Consider the following 12,852-nt stretch of genomic DNA (forward strand, 5'->3'; position numbering starts at 1 on the left):
CAAGTTCTTCTTCCTCTGCCTTCCGATCATGAGTCCCTCTCCATCACCGACTATGCCATCTCCCTTCTCTGCACCTCTATCCCCGTCTCCTCCACTTTCATCATCGATGCCTAAACAATTCGACTATGTTCTTTATTTTGTCTGATTCACCGCCGCTCGCTTTTTAGCCATCTCTCTCACCTGTACTCTCCTCTCAGCTCAAAGCCAACGACTCAGTGCCGAAACTCAACCTGATGGCGCTGCTAAGCCAACAGTTGCAGCGGTTCCTCCTAATCGGACTCAGCCACGACTCGAGCTCCAAATCAAGCGCCAAGACAAGCATATCGATCGACAACAATAAATCGAGGAGCTTATGCTGCTCTGCCATTGCCATTGATGCTCCCCCTTCCCTGGCAGGGGTATCGGGGATCGGGTGGGGGTATACGAGCTTGCAAGGTCTATGCTAGAAGATGGAGGACGATGTAGTCGTGCGGTCGGACGGACTGGAAGGATTCACCTTTGCCGCTGTCTTTGATGGCCACGGTGGTTTCTCTGCTATCGATTTCCTAAGGTCTGATAGCGTAAAGTTCTCTACTTTCCGTCTTTGTCTGGCTCATTAGGGGTTGAATATTCTTTGATTTCTCACACATGGTGTTGGGAAAGTTGTGTAATTTCGTTCCCATGATGTTGGGTGATGCTCCTTTGATAGGGATGAGCTGTTTAAAGAATGCCTCCTGTCTTTGCAAGGAGATTTGCTCCTAAGTAAGAAAGACATTAGTGCCATTAGAGAGGCATTGCACAAGGCCTTTGTCAGTGCCGATTCGAAACTATTGACTTGGTGAGCTGATGCCTGTTTCTCGGACAATGTTCGAATTCTCAACTGAGTACGGAAATCTCCCTAGTTTCTATTGAGATATCATTTGGTTTAGATGGTGTTTCTTTCATTTTGTTAAGGCTCGAAGCAATGCCAGAGGAAGATAAATCAGGTTCAACAGCCACTGTCATGTTCTTAGGGAATTATTCTCTGATCATTTCCCATGTTGGTGTTTCATGTGTGGTATATGTTCTTTCCCAATTAAGCCTTGGGCCATTCAACTGGTCTTGGATGGATTTTAAGCTTATATTGCTCTGAGTGGAGAGAAGCCGAGTATAGAAATGGAAGCTCGCACAAGAAGAAGAAGAGGAAGACGGATGAGAGAAAATTCGTTTGAAGTGAGACTGTGGGACGAAAGAGAAGGAGAGAGAGAGATATAAGGCAGAGGAAGCAGATGATAAATTGGGGTTACATCAATTTTTCAAGGCATTACATCAATTCAGTCCCTGAACAAATTAACGGAACAATAACGTCGTCTGCCCTTTTTCTACTCGGACTATATTGATGTAACCGGGGATCGATCTGATGTAACGTCAAAACTCGAGGACTTGTGTTGCAAAAGTCAGGGACGGAATTGATGCAAAAGTGTAAAGTCAGGGACAAAATTGATGCAACTTGCGAAAGTCATGGACGAAATTGCCTATTTACTAAATATTTAATTTCGTCCCTGACTTTCGCAAGTTGCATCAATTTCGTTCATAACTTATTTTTTTCATCAATTTCGTTCATGACTTTTGGTTACATCAATTTGGTTATCGACTTTGCACGGTTATATCAATTTCGTCCTTGACTTTTCGCAGTTACATCAGTTAGTGCACAGTTGCATTAATTTGGTCCCTGTGTGGTGTAGTTGCACCGATCAAGCCCCAATACGACATCAATTTGGTCCATTGCCACATCAATTTGGTCATGCCATTAAGTATGGTCCTTGACGGTGTTAAATGGTGCAAATTATTACATCTATTTGGTCCTCGTGATGTCCCTGAGGGGACCAGATTCGTGGAAGCCACAGAAGGAGAAGATGGTGAGGCGAGGAGGGATGAAGGGAACCTCTGAGAGCAGCGAATCAAGTAGAAAGATCATCGCCCGGGACGACCTTCAGCTCGTCGTTAACTTGAGGCGGGGAAAGTAAAGGTTTTGGTCGCGAGAGGGATGGAGCGGGGAGAGAAGATTTGTGAGCTTCGAAGCAGCGTGATCGAGGGAATGAAAAGCAGAGCGAGCAACGTGGGAGTTGAACGAAAGCTTCAAAAGGACATCGTCGTGTGTGGCTTGCAGAAGCTGCTCCACTTCGTCCATACCTGGAGGTAGATTTCCGAGGGTCGGAGGGGGAGGTAACTGAGCAAGCCTTGAAACTCCATCTCTAAAAGGGGAATAAGGGGGCATGGGGGGTTGGGATGAGGGAAAGGTTCCTCCTTTTTTTGGAGAAAAATGGGACGGAGTGAGGGCTAAAAAGCAACAGGAGTTCACCACAGGGGTAGAGTGGAGAGAAGCTGAACGAGAAATGAAAGCTCGCACAAGGAGAGAAAGAGGAAGAGGAGAAGGAAGACGGAGGAGAGGAAATTCGTTTGAAGTGGGACTGTGGGACGAAGGAGAAGGAGAGAGAGATATATATAGAAGACATGGGAAGAAAATGATAATTTGGGGTTACATCAATTTGTCAAAACGTTACATCAGTTCAGTCCCCGAACAAATTAACAGGACAGTAATGCCATATATCCCTTTGCTACAGGATGTAACCGGGGATCGATCTGATGTCACACCAAAACTAAGGGACTTGTGGTGCACTAGTAGTAGTCAGGGATTAAATCGATGTAACATTGTAAACTCGGGGACTAAATTAATGTAACCGTGCAAAATCGAGGATCAAATTAATATAACAAAAAAATTAGGGATGAAATTGATGCAAAAGTGCAAAGTCAATGACGAAATTGATACAAAAAATAAGTCATAGACGAATTGATGCAATTTGCGAAAATCAAAGACGAAATTGCTTATTTACTCATTTAATTAGCCTTTGTTTGATTAGTTCCTCTCACTTTCTTGTTATAATTCTAAACCAAATAACACACAACACCAACCTCCCTTCCTTTCAGGGACGAAATTGATACAACTTGCGAAAGTTATGAACGAAATTGCTTATTTACTCATTTAATTAGTCTTTGATTCATTAGTTCCTCTCACTTTCTTCTTATAATTCTAAACCAAATAACACACAACACCAATCCCCCCCCCTCTCCTTCTTGTCTGACTTTTTGTACACCGTGTTTGGTAATTTGGAGTTCCCAATTTTCCATGATCAGCAATTTTAATTAATTTGCCCTTTTGCTTCTTTTTCAATCCCCGATCTAGTTTGAAATATTTTCTCGATTTTCCAATTCACCCCCTCCTCCTGCTTTGGAATTGATGATCACGAATGATATTGTTTCACTAGCTAGAGTTTCATCGATTCATAATGCGCAGATAACATTACAAATTGTTAAATATATGCCCCCATGAAATGCCAAATTGCCATTGGGAAGAGCTTTTTTGGCAATTTACAGAAAAGACAACTCTCCTAGAATCAATGGAAATTTCGAATTTCCAAATTGACTAGCACCCACTCACCTTGTATATGATTTTTTTACACGTATATACATATATATATATATATATGTATGTATGTATAGGTATAGTAGTATAGTGGTCCTTATTTGCAAAAGTTACCCCTCTTTTATCCTAGCAGCTGGGACTGGGAAAGGGGCTATAAAAAGATTCCAACATTTGTTCCCTCATCTCGCCAATGAACGGCCTTGGCTTTTCTTTTATCATAACTCCCAAACTTATGCCACTGATCCTCTTCCCCCCAAACTCACCGCCCAAACTTCATCTACAGCTTGCATCTGATCCTCTCCACTAGGACTACTTATACTGCTCCCCTCCTAGCTCGGCCAATTCATGCAATGGCAATAGACCGTGTCGCCAATAAAGCATCGTCGATGTCTCACCAAGACCGACCGCCTCATGACCAGGACAAAGATGACCACCACCAGAACCCCGTAGCATTCGATGCGTCGGTCCTCCAGTACCAGTCAGTCATCCCGAAGCAGTTCGTTTGGCCCGATGATGAGAAACCTTCCCCTTATGCCCCAGAACTTCTGGTTCCCCTGATTGATATAGGCGGCTTCCTCTCCGGGGACCCCGTCGCGTCCGTGGAAGCTTCCAGGCTTGTTGGCGAAGCATGCAAGAAGCATGGCTTCTTCCTCGTGGTTAATCATGGGGTTGACGGGCAGCTCATCTCCAACGCACACCGCTACATGGATGGTTTCTTCGGGTTGCCGCTTGGCGAGAAACAAAGGGCTCAGAGGAAGGTTGGTGAGCATTGCGGGTACGCCAGTAGTTTCACTGGAAGATTCTCCTCCAAGCTACCTTGGAAGGAGACCCTCTCCTTCCGCTATTCCGCCGAGAGAAGCTCATCTAATGTCGTCGAGGATTACTTTCTGAACACCATGGGCAAAGATTTCCTGCAGTTTGGGTAAGCGATTAACTTAATTATGTGACCCTCCAAGGCATCAGTTTTAATTATAAATATTGTGAGGATGATGAAAAAATGAGTACACCATGTGCTATTCATGTTGAAGGTGTGCGTACGTATTATATAACCGCACATATATAGCAGTAGATTGATACGGCAGGTGAAAGTGTGGAGATACGTTATCCCACATAAAAAAATTAAAATAGAAATCACAAGCTTATACGAGGCTTGGGTTCAGTATCCTATCAGCTTAAGTTTTTGAATTATAAATGGGTTCAAGTCTGTGCAGGTTCAAGTGAAAATTTTACAGAAAGTACAGTTTTTGTAAGGCCACAGCATTGATCATCGCATATTCTTGCAGGACGGTATATCAGGACTACTGCGAGGCAATGAGCCGCCTGTCGCTGGGGATAATGGAGTTGCTTGGGATGAGCTTGGGGGTGGATCGAGCTTATTTCCGGGGGTTCTTCGAGGATAACGATTCGATCATGAGGCTCAATTACTATCCACCCTGCCAGAAGCCGGACCAGACCCTGGGCACGGGGCCCCACTGTGATCCTACATCCTTGACCATCCTCCACCAGGACCATGTTGGCGGGCTCCAAGTCTTTGTGGACAATCAGTGGCGGTCCATTAGCCCCAATTTTAATGCATTCGTCGTCAACATCGGCGACACTTTCATGGTACGCCTTCCCTTTACCAAAGTTATCATAATATGATTAATTCCGTTTGCCACAATGTAATGAACTTGCTGAGGCCGGCAATCCATATTCAATCTTAACTATATAATTTCACGCATTTTATCTCCAGGCGCTTTCGAATGGGATATACAAGAGCTGCCTGCACAGGGCAGTGGTAAATAGTGAGACCCCGAGGAAGTCGCTGGCCTTTTTCCTGTGCCCAAAGGTTGATAAAGTGGTGAGACCACCGAGCGAACTGGTGAATCCGGCATGCCCTCGGGTATACCCAGATTTTACATGGGCTATGTTTCTCGAGTTCACTCAGAAACAATACAGAGCCGACATGAACACTCTCCAAGTCTTCACAAATTGGATTGACCAACACAAAATATCTGAGAAAGCTCTCTCAGTTCATTAAAGGTTTCATTCCATACATGGAAAGTCATGGACCACGTTCCGCTTGCTCCATGCATCATGGAGAGAGAGAGAGAGATCAGATACAACTGATGATGTTGAGATGAAGAGGTTATAGCAGCACAGGGGATAAGATTATATAAGGAACGACAGACCGAGGAGTCGTCCGTAATGAAGGAGAGCTACATATATATAAATAGGAGCTTGGACGACGTATAGCTCGGTTAGCTAAGTTTTGTAATTTTTCTCTTCTCTTTTCATATTATTCTACGTAGAAGTTAAAGGGTTTAGTTGATTTCCCCATATATATACAACGACTATATATATATACACATTTTCATACATATACAGATCCGCCTTCTCTAATATTGACAACGAAGTCGTGTTAAGTGAGTCAATGCTAATCAAAATAGCGTAAAATTTTCGTTGCGCTTATAAGTAGGTCAGGCATATTCTAATTCAAAAACTCAAATTAATAAGATAATTGTGCCCAATTTTATATAATAAATTCATGGTTTTCACAAAAAAAATCATGATTTCCTCATTGATTTTTCAAAATAAAATAACAACTCTTAACAAATTATATCTTCGAATTGAGTAAACTTTATTTAGTGGGGGTAAAAGCTGGCTTTTCACTATTAATTATTGCTCAGCAACTGGCTTAGATTAAGAGTGGAGATCCGGATATTAGTTACTAAAAATAAATTATTTCCGTAACTTATACAAGCATATATATACCTGCATCCATTTCATATATATTCGTTTTTTGTTAAGAAAATATGCTGGAACATTTGATGTATATAATCCCGGAAAATCACATATACACTAATTAAATGCAACCTGAAGATTTTATATTATTAACAAGAAAGGTATAAAAAGAGAAAAACAATTCTCGTGGAGTCAGGTTGTTATTTAAACCATTATTGTATCCCTCAAGGCATAAGGAGAATGAAGCACAAAAGAAAGATTATATTGAAAACATACTAAGTGATTAATAAATTAGTCCCTTTCGATTTATAGGTATCGATATGGATGAACGTAGAAGTAACTTATTTCCTAAGTATGATTGATCTCATTATCTAGCTAATTATAAATTACTACAACTGAATCGTCGTCGTAGTGTAATTGAATAAACTCAACTGACGATATGTCTCTTCAATTTTTGTATGAGGTGCATGCAGGGCGGGAGGTGGGACCAACCGGGGATATAGCTCGACAAACCCTTCACTTATGTCCAAATAAAATAGTGAAACATATGGCCCACTAATTGAATGATTCAGAGGGATTGCTAGGTCTCTCTTTGTAATGTAGTCTTGTTCTTAATTTCCTTTGTTTTTATTATTGTTTTCATTCGTTTATAACTAATAATATATATATATATATATATATATATAGCATTTATGCTGCTATGGGTTGTATATATATATATCTGGAGATTTGGATTGTATACTGCAATATAGAATGCCAAGGAATACTTGGGACTTTGTCGCAACCTTTGTCTTATAATGCACCAACATTCCTCTCTCTCTCTCTCTCTCTCTCCCCCCCCCCCCCCCCCCGTGTACCGTTCTAATGGCTCTTTTTCTTTTTTCTTTTTAATAATAATAAAATCACAAAGGAGAAAATAATTAATAACCCAATAGAGAGAAAAAAGGAGAAAAGGGAAATACATAGTTTGAGGGAAAGCTACTAGGGCGTGCAGACCTCATGCTATGCTAAACTGATCACTTGCTCTGGCCAATACATATCAGCTAAGTGTAGGTCTGGCCAGAAAACTAAGTTTTAGGTCTGCGCCTTACACGAGCATGTGAAATATTAATAAAATTTAATTTACTTAATAGTTGTGATAAACTTTTTTATTTATGAAAATATTTTTTTGAGATTGTTTTTATTTAATAGTCATTTGTTAATCATTTACCCCAAAAAAAATTCATTTGTTAATTAGGAATTTCTTAAAAGATTTTAATATTTCCTTACAAGTCAGACAATTTTTTTTTAATTTCAATATAATCATCAAATGTGATCGTAATTTCATTGATGATATTAGTTATTTGAATAGTCGAAAAGGTGATAACTATGAAGCGAGGGTTATGAAATTTGTATAATGTGGCACAACCACATCCTTAGTTTCGGTATATATATATATATATATATATATATATATTATTGATTAAAGGGTTGAGCGTTCATAAGTTGAAGGGTTAATTTTAAAGAAAAAACTCCAATTTTAATCTTTCTCCTAAATATAGCAAAAAACCAAATTGATTAAAATTAAAGCACATACTTGTAAAATTATTTTTTCGTGTGAACCCTAATATCCGGAAACTCAATTAGATTCCGACTAATTCAGTTGAGTTATAACAATTGTCAATATTTCGTTTAGTTTCCCAGTTTCCATCGGTTTTTTCATTAGCTTCATGTTCCTTTTTTTAATTGTTAAAAGTAAAATAATTTAGAGAAATATTAAAATGATAAAAAAATACAAAATAATAGAGGGAGAGGAAGAGAGAGTAGACAGGGCGGCATGTTGATGGAGAAATATTTACACGAGTGACACATAGATTTTAAATTTATGTAACACACTAAAAAAGGTAAAAAATTAAAATTTATTTCTAATTTGAAAACTGTATGTTTCCTTTTTCTTATTTTTTTTTCAAAAAGGATAGGCGCTCATGTGAATATTTCTCTTGTTGAGGATGCATGAGCTTACTTAGGCAGTGGATGTCGGGATTTTGTCATCAGTCTCTTCATTAGACGATTATGTAAATCCCCTATCTTGGTGATCAGCACGTCGACCTCATCCCTGACCGCTGGCCCTCGTATCCTTTTCGATCATCTTTTGTTTTTTTTTCCCAACTTTTTTCCTTTTTGTATTTTTTAAAAGAATTTTTTTGTTTGAAATTAAGAAAACTATTTATCTAGCAAAAAAGTGAACAGAAGTTACATGTGACTATAAACAAAGCTAGTTTGAAAATATAGGCTTTAATTTCAAACAAATTTTCATTTTAGTTATATTTTGGAAAGACAAAAAAAGGCTTCTTAATTTTTTTTAATGAAATAAGGGGGCCTTTAGGGTTATTAAAGTTGGGATTTACATATGCAGTACACATGAATGAAATCGACCGTCAGAATTCAGCGCACGGTTCTGAGACCATTAATATTCATTATTGTCATTTTCCGCCGTCTCATCCATCGACTAGCCATGGCCAAAAACACAAAGCTCCTCCTCCACAGTCGACACGTTAACTTCATCTGACAACCCACGATAAGTCCTAATTCCCTGCCTCTCGAACGACAACAATGACCTCTTATAAAATTTTCACAGCAGATACAAGTGATAGTGTCAATGTTCACCACGAAAAAACTCGAGCATTTGAAATTAATATAGGCTCAATCTCTTATAATTTTAATAAAAAATTTACACGGTATCAAAACAAATTATACATTCGTGTAACCTATCTCGCCTTATTCAATCTATTATCAGGAGTAGACAAAGTGCTCCTCATGTTTAGTCTGAATGTGTGAACTCATGATGAGTTTAGCCAAGTGTAGAAGAAGAAGCTTGCCTCATGGTCTGTCAGTAAGTGCGAGTACGAAAGAGAGAGTTCGACTCATAGCTAGTCAATTATCTACCCTCCACTGAAATGTGGAAGAAGAAATCCAGTTCGTGGTTCTAAGTTCTTATTGGGTGTGGGCGTTGAAGTTCACGTGACACATGTGGGTAATCGATCAATCAAGGGCAGGCGTTGGAGGTTAGAATTCTATAGGAAAAAATTATAAGTAGATGCCACAAAATTGTACAGCTGTGTTTCTGGAATGAATATAGTCCAATCAAAATTTTACAGCTGTGTTTTTATTATAGGTATGAAGACATCCTTCGTAAAAAATCAAACAGTAATTCCACAAGTTAATATATACAGTATCCGGGAGAAAATGTACATGCACAATGTGATTGATAGGTTATGCTCACACACGAATAATTTATACTTTGAAAACCTTAAGAAAGAATAAATCAGGGAAGTAACTATAGGCTTTGCAAATCGCATGCCAAGTAGCTAGATGTTCTTTTACAAAATATGTTTCTCTAACCCTGTAACATTATTAATGTATCTGTACCAAGTTATGTCATTGGAAAGGGGTGCTGGGCCTAATATACAATTGATGACATAATTAATTTTTGAAAAGGTTGATTCATTGTGTGATACACGAGAAAAAAGAATCTATATATGTGTTGTGTATGAGATGAGATAGAAAGGGTTGTGTTGGGGTTAATTACGTAAGGTTGGGTTTGTGTTGTCTTGTGGGTATGAAAATACAAGCATAGCCGCCACAAGTAAGGACAATGACAGTCCAATTTCCCGTACTCTCTTCCAACTCAACCCCGACTTCACGTGGATCTATTTGTTGTTTTTCATGTCATCCCACGGCCCCAATCGTAAAATATATAATTCCTCTATTTCTATATAAATATCAATCAAATATATTAAAAAAGACAAACAAAATCCTAATCGGAATTGGTCGATATACCGATAGGTATAATTAATTTGTCTTTTTGACAATTTGAGAAGGGTGTGAGTAATATTATATATTGGGTTCATTTGGACACCATATATAGAGCTAGCTAGGCCGTTTTGCTCTCAAATAATTACTGGGATATATATTATCACCAAGAAAGGACATTTTTCTGATGTGCATCATCAAATCTGAAAATGGATACCTTTAATCCAGTAGACTTGGGTCGGCTCACTAAAAAATAAAATTTTTTCAGTACAAATTTTTTATGTTCACAAAATTCGAAACCGAGACCTTATTTAAGTGAAACATGCATCAAACCGCTTAACTCACAATAAAAAAATATCATAAAAAGGACATAGCTATAACACTATTGATATAATAAATTAACTTGGAAAACATTTTAATATGACTTCGTGTCATCGTAACACGGAGTCTCCCTTTCGTTGAATTGTGTAATGGGTCGTGAGACTCACGCGCATCCAACGATGAGGAGATCCGTATCACGATGATACGAAGTCATATTAGCAAAATCCTTAACTAAGGTATGGCAAGTCAAACAGCCACTCAGTAATGAGGCACGACGTACGGCTTAGAAAAGTGGCACATATACTATAGACATATTTATACTTAAATATTTTAAAATGACAGATGGAATGATGAAATCCAATTGTCATTGGATACCCTTTGATACGGAAGAGCATTTATATAAATAAGTCATGCATGATTTTTTTTTAATAATAAAAGTGTTTCGAATTCGTCCAATTGATTTCATGATTCACGTGAACACTCTACAAATTAACGAGACAAATCAGTCAGGTCACAATTCATTAAGTGATTCAATATGATTAGAAAATATATATCTAAAAACTAAATAACAAGCATTCTATTTTTTTTTTGGGTGTTAAATAGCATTCTTTTTAATTCTTAATTATGACTCAAAGGCTAGCTACAATGATTATTACCACATGAAATAACACATGGTAATTGGTTGCCAATTGATTTTATAAGTGGGGGCAGAATATGGCAACATGGGACAAGAGATAAAATATATATATATATATATATATATGTATGTATGTATGTCAGTGTTGCCAGAACAATTTTAATGGAAGTGATGATACTCTTCGTACAGAGAAACACGTGTGGTTAGTGCAAAGATTTGTATCTATATCTCATTATTACCAAATCTCTTGATCAAATTGAAATCGGAGGTAACAGCTTAATAAACAAAAAGATTTCACAAGGAGACAAAAGAAAACCTTCACTTGCGTGATCAATCAGTCGCTATCCAAGATTTGTATCTTTTTTTTTTTTTATGGTGAATGTATTCATCATATGGAGGACATGGACCCATGGTGGAGTTTACTATATTGCATCTGCTAGCTAAGCTATAGCTCTCCCCAAAACTGTCTCTTGAATGCTTTACATGTCAAAAGTTTCCGGAAGCAAATAAAAAGAATCCCCGACCCCGTCATTTTTCAATATGAGATTATATGTAATCAGTGCAAAAACTCGGCATGAAATGCGTTTCTCTTGCCAGCCCGATCTAATTGTTAATTGTATCATTATACTTGAAGTTGGAATAAATAACTTTATCTCCTCATCGCTGGACTCTACATAAAACCTAAACTTCAAAAAATTAATGGCGTGTTTGGTTTTAGAGTTAAGTAGAGTTACGTTTTGATTTTAATTGTGTTGTAATGATTATATTGTTAAATTATGAAAAAAAGTGTAAAAAAGTAATGAATAGTTGAGAGAAAATAATTATTGTATTGTTTAATTATGTAAAAAGTAATTAATAATTGAGAGAATTTAGTATTAAAATTTAAATTTAATAATTAAAAAAATTTTAAAAAAAAGTAATAATTGTATTGTTAATTTTTATTACGTAATGAGTAGAATTAAAATTAAAATTTAAAAATTTTGATTGCGAAACTAAGGGGATGCAGCGTATTTTGGAGGATGCGTTGTTTGTTTGACCTACCTACAATTAAAAATTATATAATTAATTAAGAAAAGAAAGTGTACCTTGAGAGCAGGCTGAGTAGCCAATCAGCTACTGACATTTCACGAAATGTCCACTTTCCATATATTTGAAAATCCACTCGGAAAAGATATATGATTACGTAGATCAATTCAGTTCGAATAAGATTATTTAAATTCAGTGGGTTTCGACGATAAACATATAGAGATGTGTCATTCATTGATAAATTTAATTTAAAAATCTGCCAAATGAAGAAAATCCTTAAAGATTAAAACTTTTTTCTTTAATAAACTGATTCAATTAATCCTAAATAAATAGAAATTTATTAAATTTTCGAACATGAAATAGTATAATATATACATAAAGTGCTATTTATATATATATAATTATATATCACTGCTACTGGGACTGCTTTTTTTTTTCCTTTTTTTTTTGCGATTAGGGAAAAGGTTTTGTCCTTTGTGTTGTTGACAAACATTGCTCGGTTTTTTATATTGGATTTGTTCACCGAGAAACATGAATTCTTTCCCTTGATCCGTGAGATGGTAACATAAAAAACGCACCCCACCACTTTCTTTCAAAATTCTAGTTTTAGTCAATTTTATAACCACTAGATTTTGCTATAAAAATCTGGTCAATATAAAAAGATATTGTAATTTAAAACATCACTAGTTGTTCTGTATGATATTTCGTAAAATTTTTATATCGCAATATATGATTTATTATGTAGACGTTATGAGTGTTATAACTGATATATGGCTAATTTATATAATCTTCTAATTCCTCGGGTAAAAATCCAATTTGTTTATCATGATATATGAATATACTTTGGCAAATCCGAAGAAAATGGCATGCAATCCTCCAAGTAATCGTGCTGAAAGGTGAGGACAAAAAT

The 12,852-nt window shown here is 37.1% G+C and overlaps 1 protein-coding gene across 1 annotated transcript; it reads left to right on the forward strand.

The window, feature by feature from the left end:
- The first annotated feature begins 3,503 nt into the window (after window positions 1-3,503).
- LOC116193635 (gibberellin 20 oxidase 2) lies at window positions 3,504-5,802 on the forward strand. The gene is made up of 3 exons (XM_031522378.1): window positions 3,504-4,364; window positions 4,726-5,047; window positions 5,175-5,802. The coding sequence occupies exons 1-3, from the start codon at window positions 3,793-3,795 to the stop codon at window positions 5,460-5,462; spliced, it is 1,182 nt and encodes a 393-aa protein (XP_031378238.1). The 5' UTR covers window positions 3,504-3,792; the 3' UTR covers window positions 5,463-5,802.
- Window positions 5,803-12,852: the final 7,050 nt, after the last annotated feature.

This window comes from Punica granatum, chromosome 2 (genome assembly GCF_007655135.1).
Source record: "Punica granatum isolate Tunisia-2019 chromosome 2, ASM765513v2, whole genome shotgun sequence".
NCBI lineage: Eukaryota > Viridiplantae > Streptophyta > Magnoliopsida > Myrtales > Lythraceae > Punica > Punica granatum.

Excerpts from the sequence above, each read along its gene's own strand:
- LOC116193635 (XM_031522378.1), top strand. The coding sequence starts at position 3,793 with ATGGCAATAGACCGTGTCGCCAATAAAGCATCGTCGATGTCTCACCAA. Across the intron at positions 4,365-4,725 it reads AAAGATTTCCTGCAGTTTGG|GACGGTATATCAGGACTACT; the intron begins GTAAGCGATTAA and ends ATATTCTTGCAG. Across the intron at positions 5,048-5,174 it reads ACATCGGCGACACTTTCATG|GCGCTTTCGAATGGGATATA; the intron begins GTACGCCTTCCC and ends TTTTATCTCCAG.